Raw genomic sequence first — 13,727 nt, 5'->3', positions numbered from 1 at the left:
ACCTTAAATATAATGCTACAGATAGATGAAAAGTAAAACAGTGGGAAAAGATATTCCATGCAAATGCCAATCAAAAGAAAACTGGAGTGGCAATATTAATATCAGACAAAGTATAAAGCAAAGAAAATCACGAGAGATAAAAGGGGCACTATATATAATGACAAAAGAGTCAATTCACCCAATGAAGATATAATAATACTGAATATTTCTAACAACAGAGCTTCAAAATGTATAAAACAAAAACTGACTGAACTGAAAAGAAAAATGGACAAATCCACAACTGCAGTTGTAGATGTCAGCTCTTCTCTCTCAGAAATTGATGGAACAGGTACACAGAAGATCATCAAGGACACAGAAGAACTAAACACCACCACCAATCAACTGGATCTAACTGACATTTATAGAACACTTCACTCAAGAAATAACTTCCTTTTCAAGTGCACACAAAGAATTCACCAAGATGGACCATATCCTGAATCATAAAACAAACCTCAATAAATTTAAAAGAACTGAAATCACATAAAGTATGTTCTTTGACTATAATAGAATTAAACTGGAAATTAGTAACATAAAGATAATTGGAAAATCTCCAAATGTTTAGAAGTTAAATAACACACTGCCAAATAATCTGTGAGGTAAAGTCTCAAGAGAAATTAGAAAATATGTTGAAGTGAACAAAAATGAAAACACAATATATTAAAACTTGTGAGATGAAACTAAGGTAGTACTTAGAGATTTATAGCATTAAATACTTATATGAGAAAAGTATAAACAAGACATGCCAGATAAATGATAACAAAAAGAAAGTAGGGGTGGTGAACTTAACATTAAATGAAACAGAATTCAAAGCTAAAAGCATTCACTAGGAAAAAGAAAAATGTTTTATTAGATAATAGCTAATAAAAAATTACTATATGCCAGACACTGTTCTAGGATATTTTTATACATTAACACATTTAATCCTTACAATAACCATATGACTTAAGTAATATCATAGCCTCATTTTGTGGATGGAGAAACTGAGGACAGAGAAGTTAAGAAAGTGGTAGAATCAGGGTTTAAACCCAAGACTTATGCTCTTTACTACACTCTAATGAACAAAATATATAACATTTATCCATCTAACATCATATCTTCAAACAAAAAGCTCAAAAACTATGAGAAATGCGAGGACTGAGTAATAAATCCAAAACCTTACTGAACAGCTTTAATACCTGTTTTAATAAGTCAATATATCAAGTGAAGATCAGTATACAGAAGGTTTAAATTACATAATTAACAAGATATATAATACATACATAGATAAATTTTGTATCCAACAAATAAGAAAATATTCAGTCTTTTTAAACACATAGAACATACACAGAAATTGACTATTTATTAGGACACAAATCTCAACAAATTCCAAAAAGCAGAACATCCAGAACTCTCTGAATAAAATACATAAAATTAGAAACTAACCACAAAAGTATAGTCCAAAATACTCTTCTAAATTATTCTTGGATTAAGGAGGAACATAAAACTGAAACAACAAGCTAATTAGAAATGGAAACAAACTAGAGCAATATTTGAGGGGTGTGCTGAAATGGTCCTCACAGAAAACTTTATAGCTTTAAATGCCTTCCTTAGGAAACAAGAAAGACTTAAATAAAGGATAACACACACAAAAAATGAAGTAAAACAAAAACTAGAGGTCAATTATATTTATGAAAATCACAGCCAAAATTCCAAATAAAACACTAAGAAAATGAATCCAGAGGTTTATCAAAAGAGCAAAACACCATGACCATGAAAGGCACATCCACAGATATAAGGATGGAGAGCATCAGGGACCCTGCTACTGTCATTCCCTACATTTACAGATCCAAAGAGAAGAACAGCAGGTTCTAAAAGAGAAAATCTGTATGGCAAAAATGCAAAGTAAAAGACAAATGACAAGAAAAAATATAACTCACATTGCAGGATTAATTTCCTGAATATTTACATTCTTGTATATCAGTTTTTAAAAACCAACCATTAGTAAAGAAAATATGCAAAGGATGTGAAAAGTCAGTTCTCGAAAAGGAGATGCAAATGCCTCTTACACAGGGGAAAAAAACAAGCTTGATCCACTCATAACTAGAGAAATGCAAATTAAAACTGCCCCAAGAGATCTTAGTTGCTAAATACCATTCTCCAGTAAAAAGCACCGGAGCTTCTTGGAAGAACAGCTGATCCTAGGGCTGGGATGGGGAGAATATGAAATGAACCTGAAGCATCTTACAGTGTCAGAAAATAAGGGAATTTTAAAAGGATGGGGTGTGTGAGGTACACAGGAGCCCACCTGAATGAGATCCTAGTGGCCAACTAATTAACCAACAAAATTAAGCATGATAATATTAATTATAACACAAAGAATAAGATAAAAAGTGGAGGAGAAGAGAAAATATTCGTTACACAAGGGAAAAAAAGGGCCACCTTCCTTCATCCCACAGCAGACAATGCTTGGTACCATCTTGAGTGGTGGGTTCTGGGCTGGGGCGGGGTGGGATGACAGACCCCTGGGGAGCTCCGAGCTGGCCGTAGGATGGGCAGTGGTCATGGGTATCCAGTCACCTCATGCAGGGGCACCCCCCCCCAGCTCTGCCTGCCCTCTCAGCTACTCTAATCAATCACTGTACTTTCTTTTTTCTCAGAACCCTTTCACTAAAAGAGATACAAATTACATGAAATACCATGTGCCCATTTTAAGTGTCCAGTTTAATGTATTTTGACATATGTATGTCCCTATTGTAACCACCACCCCAGTGAAAATAAGGAACATTCCCAGCATCCCAAGAAGTTTCTCCTGCCCCAGGTAACCACTGATCTGACTTCTGTTACCATACCTGTTTCCCTTGTACTAGAATTTCATAAAAATGGAACCACACAGTATGCACCCCTTTGAGTCTGACTTTTTTCATTCAACATATCTGCAAAATGTTTCTATGTTTTTGCGCTGGTTGATGATTTATTCCTTTTATTGATGAGAAGTATTCCATTGCATAGATGTCCCACAGTCAGTTTATCCCTTCACCTGCTGATGGAACACAAGTGGTTTCCAGGGGAAGCTATTAAAAATAGAGCTGCTATAAACATCCACCAACAAGCCTTTATGGAGATATGTGCTTTCATTTGTCTTGGGTAAATACCTAGGGAGTAAAATGGCTGGGTCATATGGTAAGTCTCTGTTTAACTTTTTAAGAAACTGCCAAACTGTCTTCCAAAGTGGTGGAAACAATTTCCACCCCTGTCAGCAGTGCATGAGAGTTCCAGTTGCTCCATATCGTCACCAGCACTTAAATAGCAGCCTCCTCTTTCACAAAGCCATTTTGACAGGTGTACAGTATTACCTCATTGTGACTTGACTTTACATTCCTAAATATCGAATGATATTAGGCATCTTTTCACATGCTTCCTGGACACTCATACATCTGCTGAATCGTCTGTTCAAATCTTTGGCCCAGTCTTTAAATTGGCTTATTTTCTTTGTATTATTGAGTTACAGTTTTGAGCTATATTTTAATTAACACAGATCAGAACTAGGTCATCCTCTCTTCTAACCGTTACCGTGCCTCCTCCCAGGAAATCTGGAGCAAAATCCAAAAACCAGGGTCTGGTCCTCTACAATCTGGCCTCACGCCTTCTCTGATCTGTCTTCTCCCCTGGCCCTTAGTTCAGTCCTTTCTTCCACACAGGCTGCCTGGCTGTGCTCTGAAACAACCAGGCATCTATTACCAGGATCCATCTTATTCAGGATTCTCTGCACACATTCAGGGTTCATCCACCCCCCCCTAAAAAAAGAGCTGGGGTTTCCCTGCATTGTAGGCTTCTAGCACTGCTGTGGAATGAATTTTAAAAATGAGTGAATGAATGCCTCTTACCTAGGTAGAAAGGTCAGGGAGGTCTCCTGACGAAGTGACACTGCAGCATGATCACAGAAAAATAGAGAGGAGTTTATCAGATAACAAGGTGGAGAAAGAGCATTCCAGGTAGAGGGGTCAGCACCTACAGTGGCCCTGTGGCAGAAGGGAGCATGGAGGAGGTAAGAAGGTATATGGGTGGAAGGAGAGGAGAAGGTAACAAGGGGCTGTTTTTAGTCTCTATACCAAGACCCTCTCACCCTTACAGGTGAGAGGAATAGAGGTGACCGTGATTGGTGATTCAAGCATCCCTCTGGCTGCCAAGAGAGAAAACAGAGAGACCTCCTAAAGACACCCTCACAACAGTCCAGGGAGGAGACAGGAGTGGTCTGAGATCTAATGGAGGCTGTGGTAGTGAGACGTGGACAGAGATTCAGGAAAGCTTTAGGATGCGAAGATGTGCAGTGGATGGGTGACTCTGAGGGGGAGGGAGAAGGATGCCAATCCCCAGATCTCTGGCTCTGGGGTGGAAGGACGGATAGCAGCGGCCTGAGACTGCGAAGGCGAAGGCGTAGTGAGAATGTCATGGGCTGGGTCTTGGTCACACTCAACTCCCGACGACCTGGAGACACGTGTGTGTTGTGTAGGGGCTGGGGCTCCAAGGTGTACTTCTGGGAGTCCTCTTGGGATGAAATGGGCCAGCGGTGCCGAATCCAGGGCTGGGCAGTCAACAAAGAGGCCTGGGAGGCTGGGTTGGCCAAGGATGGGATGGTTGGCAAAGGGAGAAAGAGAGTGGGAGTGGGGCGGGGAGCTGACGGCTGGGTCAAAGCCTCAGGACAAGAAAGAGGTCTCGCTGTTTGGACGCCTAGGTTCTTGGATCCCCGACGCGCTCATGGGCTGGAAGCTAGGCCGGAGACAGCGAGTGTAGACAACCTTCTGGGCAAGGAGAGATGGATAGGAGCTCCGACGGGGTGTTCAGTGGCCTCAATAATTAGGTCTCTACCCGCCAGGACAGGGGTGAGGGGAGAGTGCAGGGGTCTGGGGAAGCCCCAGCCCAGCACTGCTACCAGGCGGGCCTACGCAAGCCGGGCAGCCGGGGTCCGAGGGGAGAAGGGAAGAAGAGGAGGAGGAAGGCAGACGGAGGAAGGGAGGAAAAAGAGAAAAGGGCAGGAGGGGAAAACAGGGGAGGAAGGAGGACGGGGCAGGAAAGGAGAAGGGGCGGGGCGGCGGGGGCGGAGCGGCGGGGGGATGCGCCCCCGCGCCGAGCTAATCTGGCCCCTCTCTCCTTCCGCACAGTCGGGGCTTCCGCTTCCCTCCCGGGCTCTGGGGTGAGAGGAGCGAGGCTGAGCCTCGGCCCGGGTCGCCACCGCCATGTGGCCCCCAAACCCGGAGCCGGCCCCGGACCCCGAGCCCGCCCGCCACTCAGAGCCCCGCGCGGCCCTCCCCGGGCTCCTCGCCCTCCTGCCGGCGCGCGCCTTCCTCTGCTCGCTCAAAGGCCGCCTCCTGCTGGCGGAGACGGTGAGTGCGGCGCCCCCAGCCCCCTCCCGGCCCGCCCCCTGCGGCATCGAGCCCCCCACGGCCGCCCCGGCTAGCAGCCGCCTGGCGTGGGGCTGGCGGCGGACGCCGCCGTCTGCACGGCCAGGTCCCGGCGCCCCGGCCGGCCGGTCCCCCTCGGGGCCCCGCGAAGTTGAGCAGAGTTAGGCAAACTTCACCCATTTGGGACGGGCTCGCGGAAGCTCAGCCGCGGGTTTGCGGCGGGGCGGGGCCCGAACCCAGGCCTTCGTGCTTTAACCCGAATTTGGGGGGCCTCAGGCAAGGCTGGGGAGGGGGCCGGCCGACGCGGAGCTGGAAGCCCCGGGAGCTCCGCCCCGCGCTGTGTGACCTCGGGCATCTCCGCCCTCTCTGGGCCGCTGGGATGGGCTGCTTCCCTACATCTGCGAGCCTCCATTGCGGGCGCCCGGCTCTCAAACCCTCCCACCAACGCCCCAGCCGGACCCGGGAGGAATCGGTCCTTCGCGACCCTCGGGTCGCAGGCCAGGGTCGGCTCTTGGCGCCCTTGCCCGCTTTCTTGGACGCAGGGACGACCGACCGGGCCTCGAGCTGCCGGGCGGAAGCCGGAGGGGAGTGCTGCCAGTTGGGAGGGGGGACCCCCGGGATTGGGTGAGGCCGGGGCGGCTCTAGTGGGGCGCGTTGGGAGCCCACCCCTACCCAGGGCTGCAGAGGGGCGGGGGCAGGAGCCCAGCAGGGTGACTTCATCCCCCTCCTCCCCTCCCTCTCTAGGATCCAGCCTTCCCGCCCCCGCTGAGCTCCTTCCTCCTTCCCGCAAGCCCACCGTGGCCCGTCAGGTCTTTGTCCTCTGGACACTCAGAACTCCCGCACTGTCCCTGTCCGCGTGTAGGGTGGTGGGTTGGTGCTGGGCCTTCATGGAGGGAAGGAGAGGAAGAGACCAGGAGGAGGAAAGGCGGAAAGAGGGAGGAGCATTTGTTGCTTAGATCCCCAGCAAATTGACAATCCCTGTCCTTCCCACTTTGCAGACAAGAAAGCTGAGGCCCAGCCTCTAGGGGATTTGACATGGGTCAGTTTAGGGCCAAGTGACAGCACGGACGTGGAATCAGAGGAAAGAGAATTCTGCTCCTGACCTCTCCTTTGTATCACCCAGGGCAGATGGCAGGAGGTGGTCCTACCACCTCCTCTGCCCGTGAGGTCAGCCCAGCACCTGCCCAGCACCTGCCCAGCACCTGCCCAACTCCCAGATGAGACATCAGGGCCCAGGACTCACAGCTCACAGTCCAGGGAGTCGCCTCCTGTTGGCCACTGGGTCGCACCCTGGAGATTGATGGGAGCCACTTCTGCGGAGAAGCCTTGAATTCACCCTCCACTGAGGGGACCCCAGCCATACCATGCTCAGGCCCACCTCATGGGTGGAGGAGGTGCTGGCCAGAGCACTGAGGAGGCCTTTGGTGTAGTTGGTTATCAGGAATCTAGTCTAGGAGGATGAAGAGGGGAGGAAAGAAGGGTGAGGGGTGGGCACTGAAGACGCAAGGGGATTCACCCTAGGTTACTCCTGCCTCTCTCTGGTCACCTCTGGCTGCCCCCAGGACCAAGCAAATGTTGAGGCTGACATAGGCAGGAAGGGGGAGGAAGTCACCACCAAAAATCAGGGAAACAGACTCTAGAGGGGGATCCTCCAAATCAGGCTTTAGGGTAGGGGACAGGAAGAGGAGGGACACAGAACAACCTTTGACAGAGGAAGTACAGGATAGAGCCCTACCAGGGTCCGGTGGCCTTGCCTTCATCAGAGGTTCTGGCAGCCTCTCAGCCCATCTCTGTGCCTTAGTTTCCCACCTGTTCAGGTTGGGCTCAGCTACCTCCACAGCCATGATCAGGACAGATGTGGGTGCCGTGGATACACGGTGGGATCTCTACAGCTCATGTCTGAAACCATTGCACTGCTTCCTGTGGGGCATTTGGGCATCATCCCTACGGGGCCCCAGGACCCCACTAAGAGCTACTCAGCCATGGATGTGCTCAAACCCAGCCACAGTAACCAAAACCAGAACAGATAAAGACCAGCATACCCATGGCAGGGTTGCTTCAGAACTCCAGTTTTGGGGTCAGCCAGACCTGAGTCCAAATTCTGATGCCCCTTTTTAGCTGCATGACAGTGAGCAAGTCACTTCATCCCTCTGAACCTCATTCTTCTCATCTGCAAAGTGAGCTGTGAACAGCACCTGGTGCATGGGTGGTAGTGAAGATCAGAGGAGGTCCCACAAGCCTCAGTGGGCACTGGCCCAGTGAACAGCCCCATCACATGGTCTGCAGAACTAACTGGGGGCCTCAGCATCCTCCAGCATCAGTTGCCACCCATAGTGTGTGGACAGGGCTGCAGAAAACACTTTGATTCTTAATCAGTTCCTCATTACACCTCACCCCACTTTTCACAAAGGCAGGACGAATGATGCAGCAGGGCATGAAGTGTCAGTGTCAACACCCCCTCTCCTGGATGGTTTTTTCTTATTATAAAAATTTGCAAATATATTTAAAAAGCCAAGAGTTAGACTATAAACACCCATATACCCACCATCTAGATTGTACAATTGTTAACACGTTGCTATATTTGCTTTTAATGTATCTTATCAATCCACTTTATTCTTTGATGTGTTAAAGTAAATTGCAGACATTGATACGTTTCAACTCTGAACACTTCATCATGCATATTATTAACTAAAGTGCAAGATTTGTGTATTATTTTCCAAGTAAATTTTTCATTCAGTGAAAAGCACAAATCTTGGGTGTTGGGTTTAACTTTCTGAAACTGTCTCCTGCTTAGTGGATTGCCTTTGAGACTGCTTAGGTTTGATTTTCCCCTGTTGGGCACCATCTGAGTGGGGTCGATTCCGCCTTAGAGCCTGCTGGGATGGAGGTGGGGCAGCCCCAAGAGGTGGCCTCCTGGGGTAGGGTGGACACACATGGGAGGCTCTGGGGCTTCCTGATTGGATCCTGGCAGGGAGCTAGCCTGAGGTCAGGATGCGGAGCCATGCCCAGAAGTACTGGGGGCAGCATGGGTGTGGGCTGATGGGGTTCTAATCCTGCAGCTGCAGGACAGTGGGCAGGTAACTACGCTGGCTGGAGCCACCTCTATTCCTGACTGCAGGGCCTGGCTTGGAGGAGCACTGGGCGAGGGGCTGTACACAGGCTCTGACTTCTCTCTCCCCCACCTTCCAGGGTCTCTCGTTCATCACCTTCATCTGCTATGTGGCATCCTCAGCATCTGCCTTCCTCATGGCGCCCCTGCTGGAGTTCCTGCTGGCCCTCTACTTCCTCTTTGCTGATGCCATGCAGCTGAATGACAAGTGGCAGGGCTTGTTCTGGCCCATGATGGTGAGGGCTGGGGCCCCAGGAGGAGAGGGTTGGCTGGCCATCAGAGTCATACATTTTGGTCCTCTCTCTTTCTTCAGTGCTCTAGAGGGTCCACTTGAAGTTGGTTGGAGCCTTGTGGGTAGACAGGGTCTCAGATAATCCAGACCCCACCACGCAGCAGCTCTGACCCAGAGCATGTGGTTGCTCCAGTGCCCCTCTGTAAGGCTGTGAACCCCAGACGGCATCCTCAGCCCTGGCCATCAGGTGGCACTGGTGCTCCCAACTGGAGCTGTCAGAATGAGCCTCAGCCGCAGGAATTCAAGCCATTTCCACATGGGCAGGGCAGGTTAACTGAGGACTTGCAGGTCTTCCAGACCTCAGCCATCTGGCAACTTGTTTATCGCCCAGATACCCGCTCCAGATTTTGCTGAATGAAACGAGTCAGAGAGAAGGGACAGCAAAGGCTGCACTTGAACCCTGGTCTCTTGACTTCACATCCAGTATTATTCCTGATGGGCTGCACCCCCATCCCCATTTTAGGGACGGGTAGGCAGAAACCATGATACATAAGTAGATCTGCCACAGGTATGTGGCAAAGCAAGGCCCAGGGCCTGATCCCCCCATTGGAGAACCAGAGGAAGCAGGTGACAAGGTTTCCAACTTCCTGCCCGTCAAACGGGGAAGTCTGCATCCCAGCGAAGCCACAGGGAGCTGTGGCCTGGTTCATACCCTGCTGTCTAGTTGGCAGAGGACAGCAGCCTGCACGAGGCACCTGGGCAGAGGCAGGAGCAGAGGTTCAGGAGGACCAGGGAGTGCAGGTGGGGCCAGGACAGGGTGGGAGCCCTATGGATGCTGGACCGGAAGGCCGGGTGTGTGTCCCTCTGAAGGTGAAATCCCAGCCCTGTTCTTGCCACACAGTGCCCTTCTGAGCCCCTTTCCTGCCTTAGCTCCCAGCGGCCCCCTCCCCATGCTGTGCCCCAGTCCAGGGAGCTCAGGTCCCTGTGGCCATGCCCTTTTCCCCAGGACTTCCTACGCTGTGTCACAGCGGCCCTCATCTACTTCGCCATCTCCATCACAGCTGTCGCCAAATACTCGGATGGGGCTTCCAAAGCAGCTGGGGTGAGTAGCCACCTTACCCACTGGGAGGGGGGTGCCCAGTGCTGCCCCCTCAAGCTCACCCCACTCCTCAGTGGGTGCCCCTCTTAGCGCCTGGGGCACATTCTGCCTCTGCTGGGTCCCTTGGGCTTTCACATGGGTCTCAGTGACTCTAAAGTCCTCTGATTTACTCTGCCCAGAGTTTGGAAAGGCTGTTTGCCAAACCAAGTTAACAGCTCACTTTCCTACCTGTTATTAATGGAAGTGATCTGTGCACGTCCATCTAAGCTGTCTCTCCAAGCAGAGGAAAACAGGCTGCAAGGCTGGGGCGGCGGCTTCTCGGGCTGGCCCTCCCCATTCCCAGGCACCCAGCTCCGGACGACACATCCCATCCACCCGTCCCTTGTATCCCACAGGTGTTTGGCTTCTTTGCCACCATTGTGTTTGCAATTGACTTCTACCTGATCTTTAATGACATGGCCAAATTCCTCAAACAAGGAGACTCCGCAGACGAGACCACAGCTGACAAGGCAGAAGGTAGGTGGCCACCCTGTGATCACCTGGGACTACTGCTGCAGGGGCCCTGCTCTCCCCTGGGGACACTTGGCTAGTTTGAGGCTGGAGCAACAGCCTATCCTCTCACCCCACAGGCAGGAAGTGTTTTCACAGCCTGGTTCTCATATCCCTTCATGCGGCACTGAGCATGAAACCAGCCCCCTCCAGGGAGCACAGGGTTCCCCGGGGCCTCAGCCTTTCCAGGAAGGGCAAGCTGAGGGCACCCCCAGAACCTCCTCCTCATGAAACCCCTTGCGAGCCCCTAGGGCGGCCAGTCACTACCCTTCAACTCCCTGAGTGCCATCCACTGGGCTGCAGAGTGGCCACCTGCCCTAAAGCAGCCCCCTCGCCCCAGTCTCACCTGCCCCTGGCCTAAGGGCCAGTGAACCAAGCTCTCAATCTTATCCACAGCACCCAGGCAAAGCCAGGCAAGCTCAGGCTTGTTCTGTTTTTTTATAACTAAGTAAAGTGCCATAGACATTCTGGCCCCTCAAGCCATCCTTCAGCTCAGAGTGGCTGCTGGCCATGTAACCTGATTAAAAAATAACACTGCAAGTTGGATGGCTGGTTTTTCCATTAGTGACAACATAGCCATACCAATGTGTCATGTCCTCAGGGTGCATGTCCCCAGCACAGGGCGAGGCACAAGGTGGGGGCGGCCCTGCAGGTGTGTGTCAGGAGGGACCACAGCTGGTTTGGAGCTTGTGATTCCCCTCAGGCCATCCTCAGCCACAGCCCTGGGCTCTCCTGCCCAGAAGGGCAGGCACAGCCTCCAGTGGAGGCTCCAACACAGAAATGCCAGGAAGCCCCGGAGCTGCCCTGGGAATGGAGGGCCCAGCTCCATGGTTCTGTAGCCTAGAGTCCATTTACCTGCCTCACCCCCTCCACACCCACAGGTAGACTTTAAATGGAGAGGCAGATGTCAGCTCCCTGCAGCTGAGTAAATCCGATGTTTGGCTCAGCACCAAACTCACCCCAGCTTGGTGTCCCCTGATTCCACCTGGCCCTTGTGTCAACATCTGCTGACCGAAACACCTGCTAAGGCTGCCACGTGCTGGGCCCTAGGGATGTACAGATGGCCAGGCCAACTACCTACCCTCAAGGAGTTCAGCCCAGACAGGAGTTAGACCCAGAGACAGAGTAGTGATGTACACATGGGGCACGTACTAGGGCAGGAGGAGCCTGGGGTAGATGTCAACTTAACAGCAAAATGGGAGCTAACAGAGGTAGGGATGAAGCAGCTGAGGGAACACCCACCCCACGTGCCAGCCAGGAGGCTGGGTTTTGATGGATGTTTAGGAGTGTTCAGGCAGAAGAAATGAGGCCGGTGGAAGGGAAACAAAAAAGTATAAAGAGCAGGTGCTCCCGTCCAGGTGAAATGCTTCTCTGGAACAGGACCAGCAGTGACACGTGGCTGGACAGGAAGACAAGGGGGGAGTGGCTTTCGGAGAACTGACATCGCCCCATTGAGCACGTGCTGTCCCCAGGCAGGTGACACTGAAACACCTGGGGCAAAGGAGACTGAAACTTTTTTTAAAAGGGCTAAAAAATAGCTTCCTGATTTTGCAGTATATTTTAGTTTCTTGGACAATAGCTAGTCCCACCTGGATCTGAATTGTGGGGTAGGGTTGGGGGCAGATGTCAACCCTAATACCCCAGGTGAGAAAGGCCCAGGGAGACGGGAGGGCCGGGAGTCTCAAAAGAAGGGGCATCTGGGCTCCCCACCTCCACTGGGCTACACCCTGGAGGTGAGAATGGCTGCCTGTGAAGGACCCAGGCCCAAGGCAGTTCTCAAAGCACCTCCCCAGAGACGGCTCCCAGGCACCACTGGCCCCAAAACTCCTGCCAAACATCCCCTTTGCTTTCCTTTCAGAAGAGAATTCTGATTCTGACTCTGACTAAAGGGCTGACCTGCCCTGGCAGCTTGAGCCACGCGGGCCTCCGCTCCTGCACCTTCTGACCGGGCTGGCCGGAGCATGGCCAGGGGACCGTGTGTGTTGGCAGGGAGCCTGTGACTTCTCAAGCAGCAGCAGGAGTTGCTGACAGAGCGGCCTCCTCACAGCCCGAACGTGGCATTCCTGAGCCCAGTATACAAGATGGCACCCCTTGGCTTAGCACTGTTCAATCTCCCTGCTCATGACAGCATTGTGAATATTTTGCCACTTCTCATTTCTGTCCCACAAACCTAAAGTCCTTTAACCTCTCCACCAAAAACAAGCACAAAGGGACAAAGCAGATGGAGCCTTGTTACCACGTCATTGGAAGCGTTTCATGCTGGGGGGCACGGGTGGTGGTGCACAAAGAAGGCAGAAACCAGCTCAGGGTCAGCCCGCCAGGCCCCAGTGGTTTCTGTCTGCATTTGGTGCCCCTGCTCATGCCACTCTGTCGAGAATGATACCACCAAGATTCTGTTGTTCAAGGAGCACCAGTTCCCTCTTCATTCTTGAAGCAGGGAGACAACTGACCTTTGCCCTATGACCTAGGAGAGGGTGGGTCCCAATGCCCATAACTGACACCTCACATCCTTGGAGACCAAATCTTCTTTAGGTGATGTGACTGTTCTGGGTCTAAGACTATTTCAAAGTAAAGCTTGTAGACTAACTTACCATGTCCAAAAGATCCAGGGCTTCAAACAACAAAGTAGCAGTGACAGCCCCAGGGGCAGCTGGGCAGGCCCAGCAAAACCCGCTCTTTCCCTGGGTCCCTGAGGGCTGTCAGCAGGCGAGGGGCCCTCGGGCCTTCAGGACACTGTGCTTGTAGACACCAGAGCAGGTGTCTGACTCTCACGAGAGGTGAAATGTGCCTTCTGTGTTCACCTAATGACCTTATGCTGTGCATGTATCTTCAATGTCATTTTGCAAATTTATATATAATTCTCTTTTTACACAAAAGCAGCTTCTTAGATGGCATTTCCTGTGACCCTAGAGGCCTCATGAATGAGCCAAGTTCTGGACCTATCTTTTGGGCATTTGTAACCTTTGTTCTCTTGCATGTGAATCTCCTACCTTGAAAAAAGCCATGATGGATTAAACCAAACTGACTTCCTGCTTGGAGTGTGTGTGTTTAGGAAAAAAAAAACCTTACACACCCAGAGCGACGCTGTCAGGTATCGTGCTTTGGCCCAGACCAGGTCCCACGCGCCATGTGAATCCTGGCAACTCCAAGTTTTGGCAACAAGACACGCGCATTTGCTCCCAGGCCAGGCCCCCACTAGGCATTTTCGTGCTCTCTACTCCTCACACGATCCTGTTTACCAGTCCAGGAGACTGCCAGAAGGTTTGGGGACTTGCCTAGGTCCCCCCCATGAGGCACAGGGTCTCACACACATAACATCCA

The 13,727-nt window shown here is 51.2% G+C and overlaps 1 protein-coding gene across 1 annotated transcript; it reads left to right on the top strand.

Annotated features, from left to right (window-relative positions):
- Positions 1-5,170: 5,170 nt before the first annotated feature.
- Positions 5,171-13,438, top strand: CMTM3 (CKLF like MARVEL transmembrane domain containing 3). The gene is made up of 5 exons (XM_031458317.2): positions 5,171-5,399; positions 8,607-8,762; positions 9,765-9,860; positions 10,253-10,373; positions 12,265-13,438. Exons 1-5 carry the CDS (start codon positions 5,253-5,255, stop codon positions 12,291-12,293), a joined length of 549 nt encoding a protein of 182 aa, XP_031314177.2. The 5' UTR covers positions 5,171-5,252; the 3' UTR covers positions 12,294-13,438.
- The last annotated feature ends 289 nt before the right edge of the window (positions 13,439-13,727 follow it).

Source organism: Camelus dromedarius, chromosome 9 (genome assembly GCF_036321535.1).
Source record: "Camelus dromedarius isolate mCamDro1 chromosome 9, mCamDro1.pat, whole genome shotgun sequence".
Classification (NCBI taxonomy): domain Eukaryota; kingdom Metazoa; phylum Chordata; class Mammalia; order Artiodactyla; family Camelidae; genus Camelus; species Camelus dromedarius.
The sequence above is the reverse complement of the archived record's forward strand: the minus strand, read 5'-3'. Positions and strand labels throughout refer to the sequence as shown.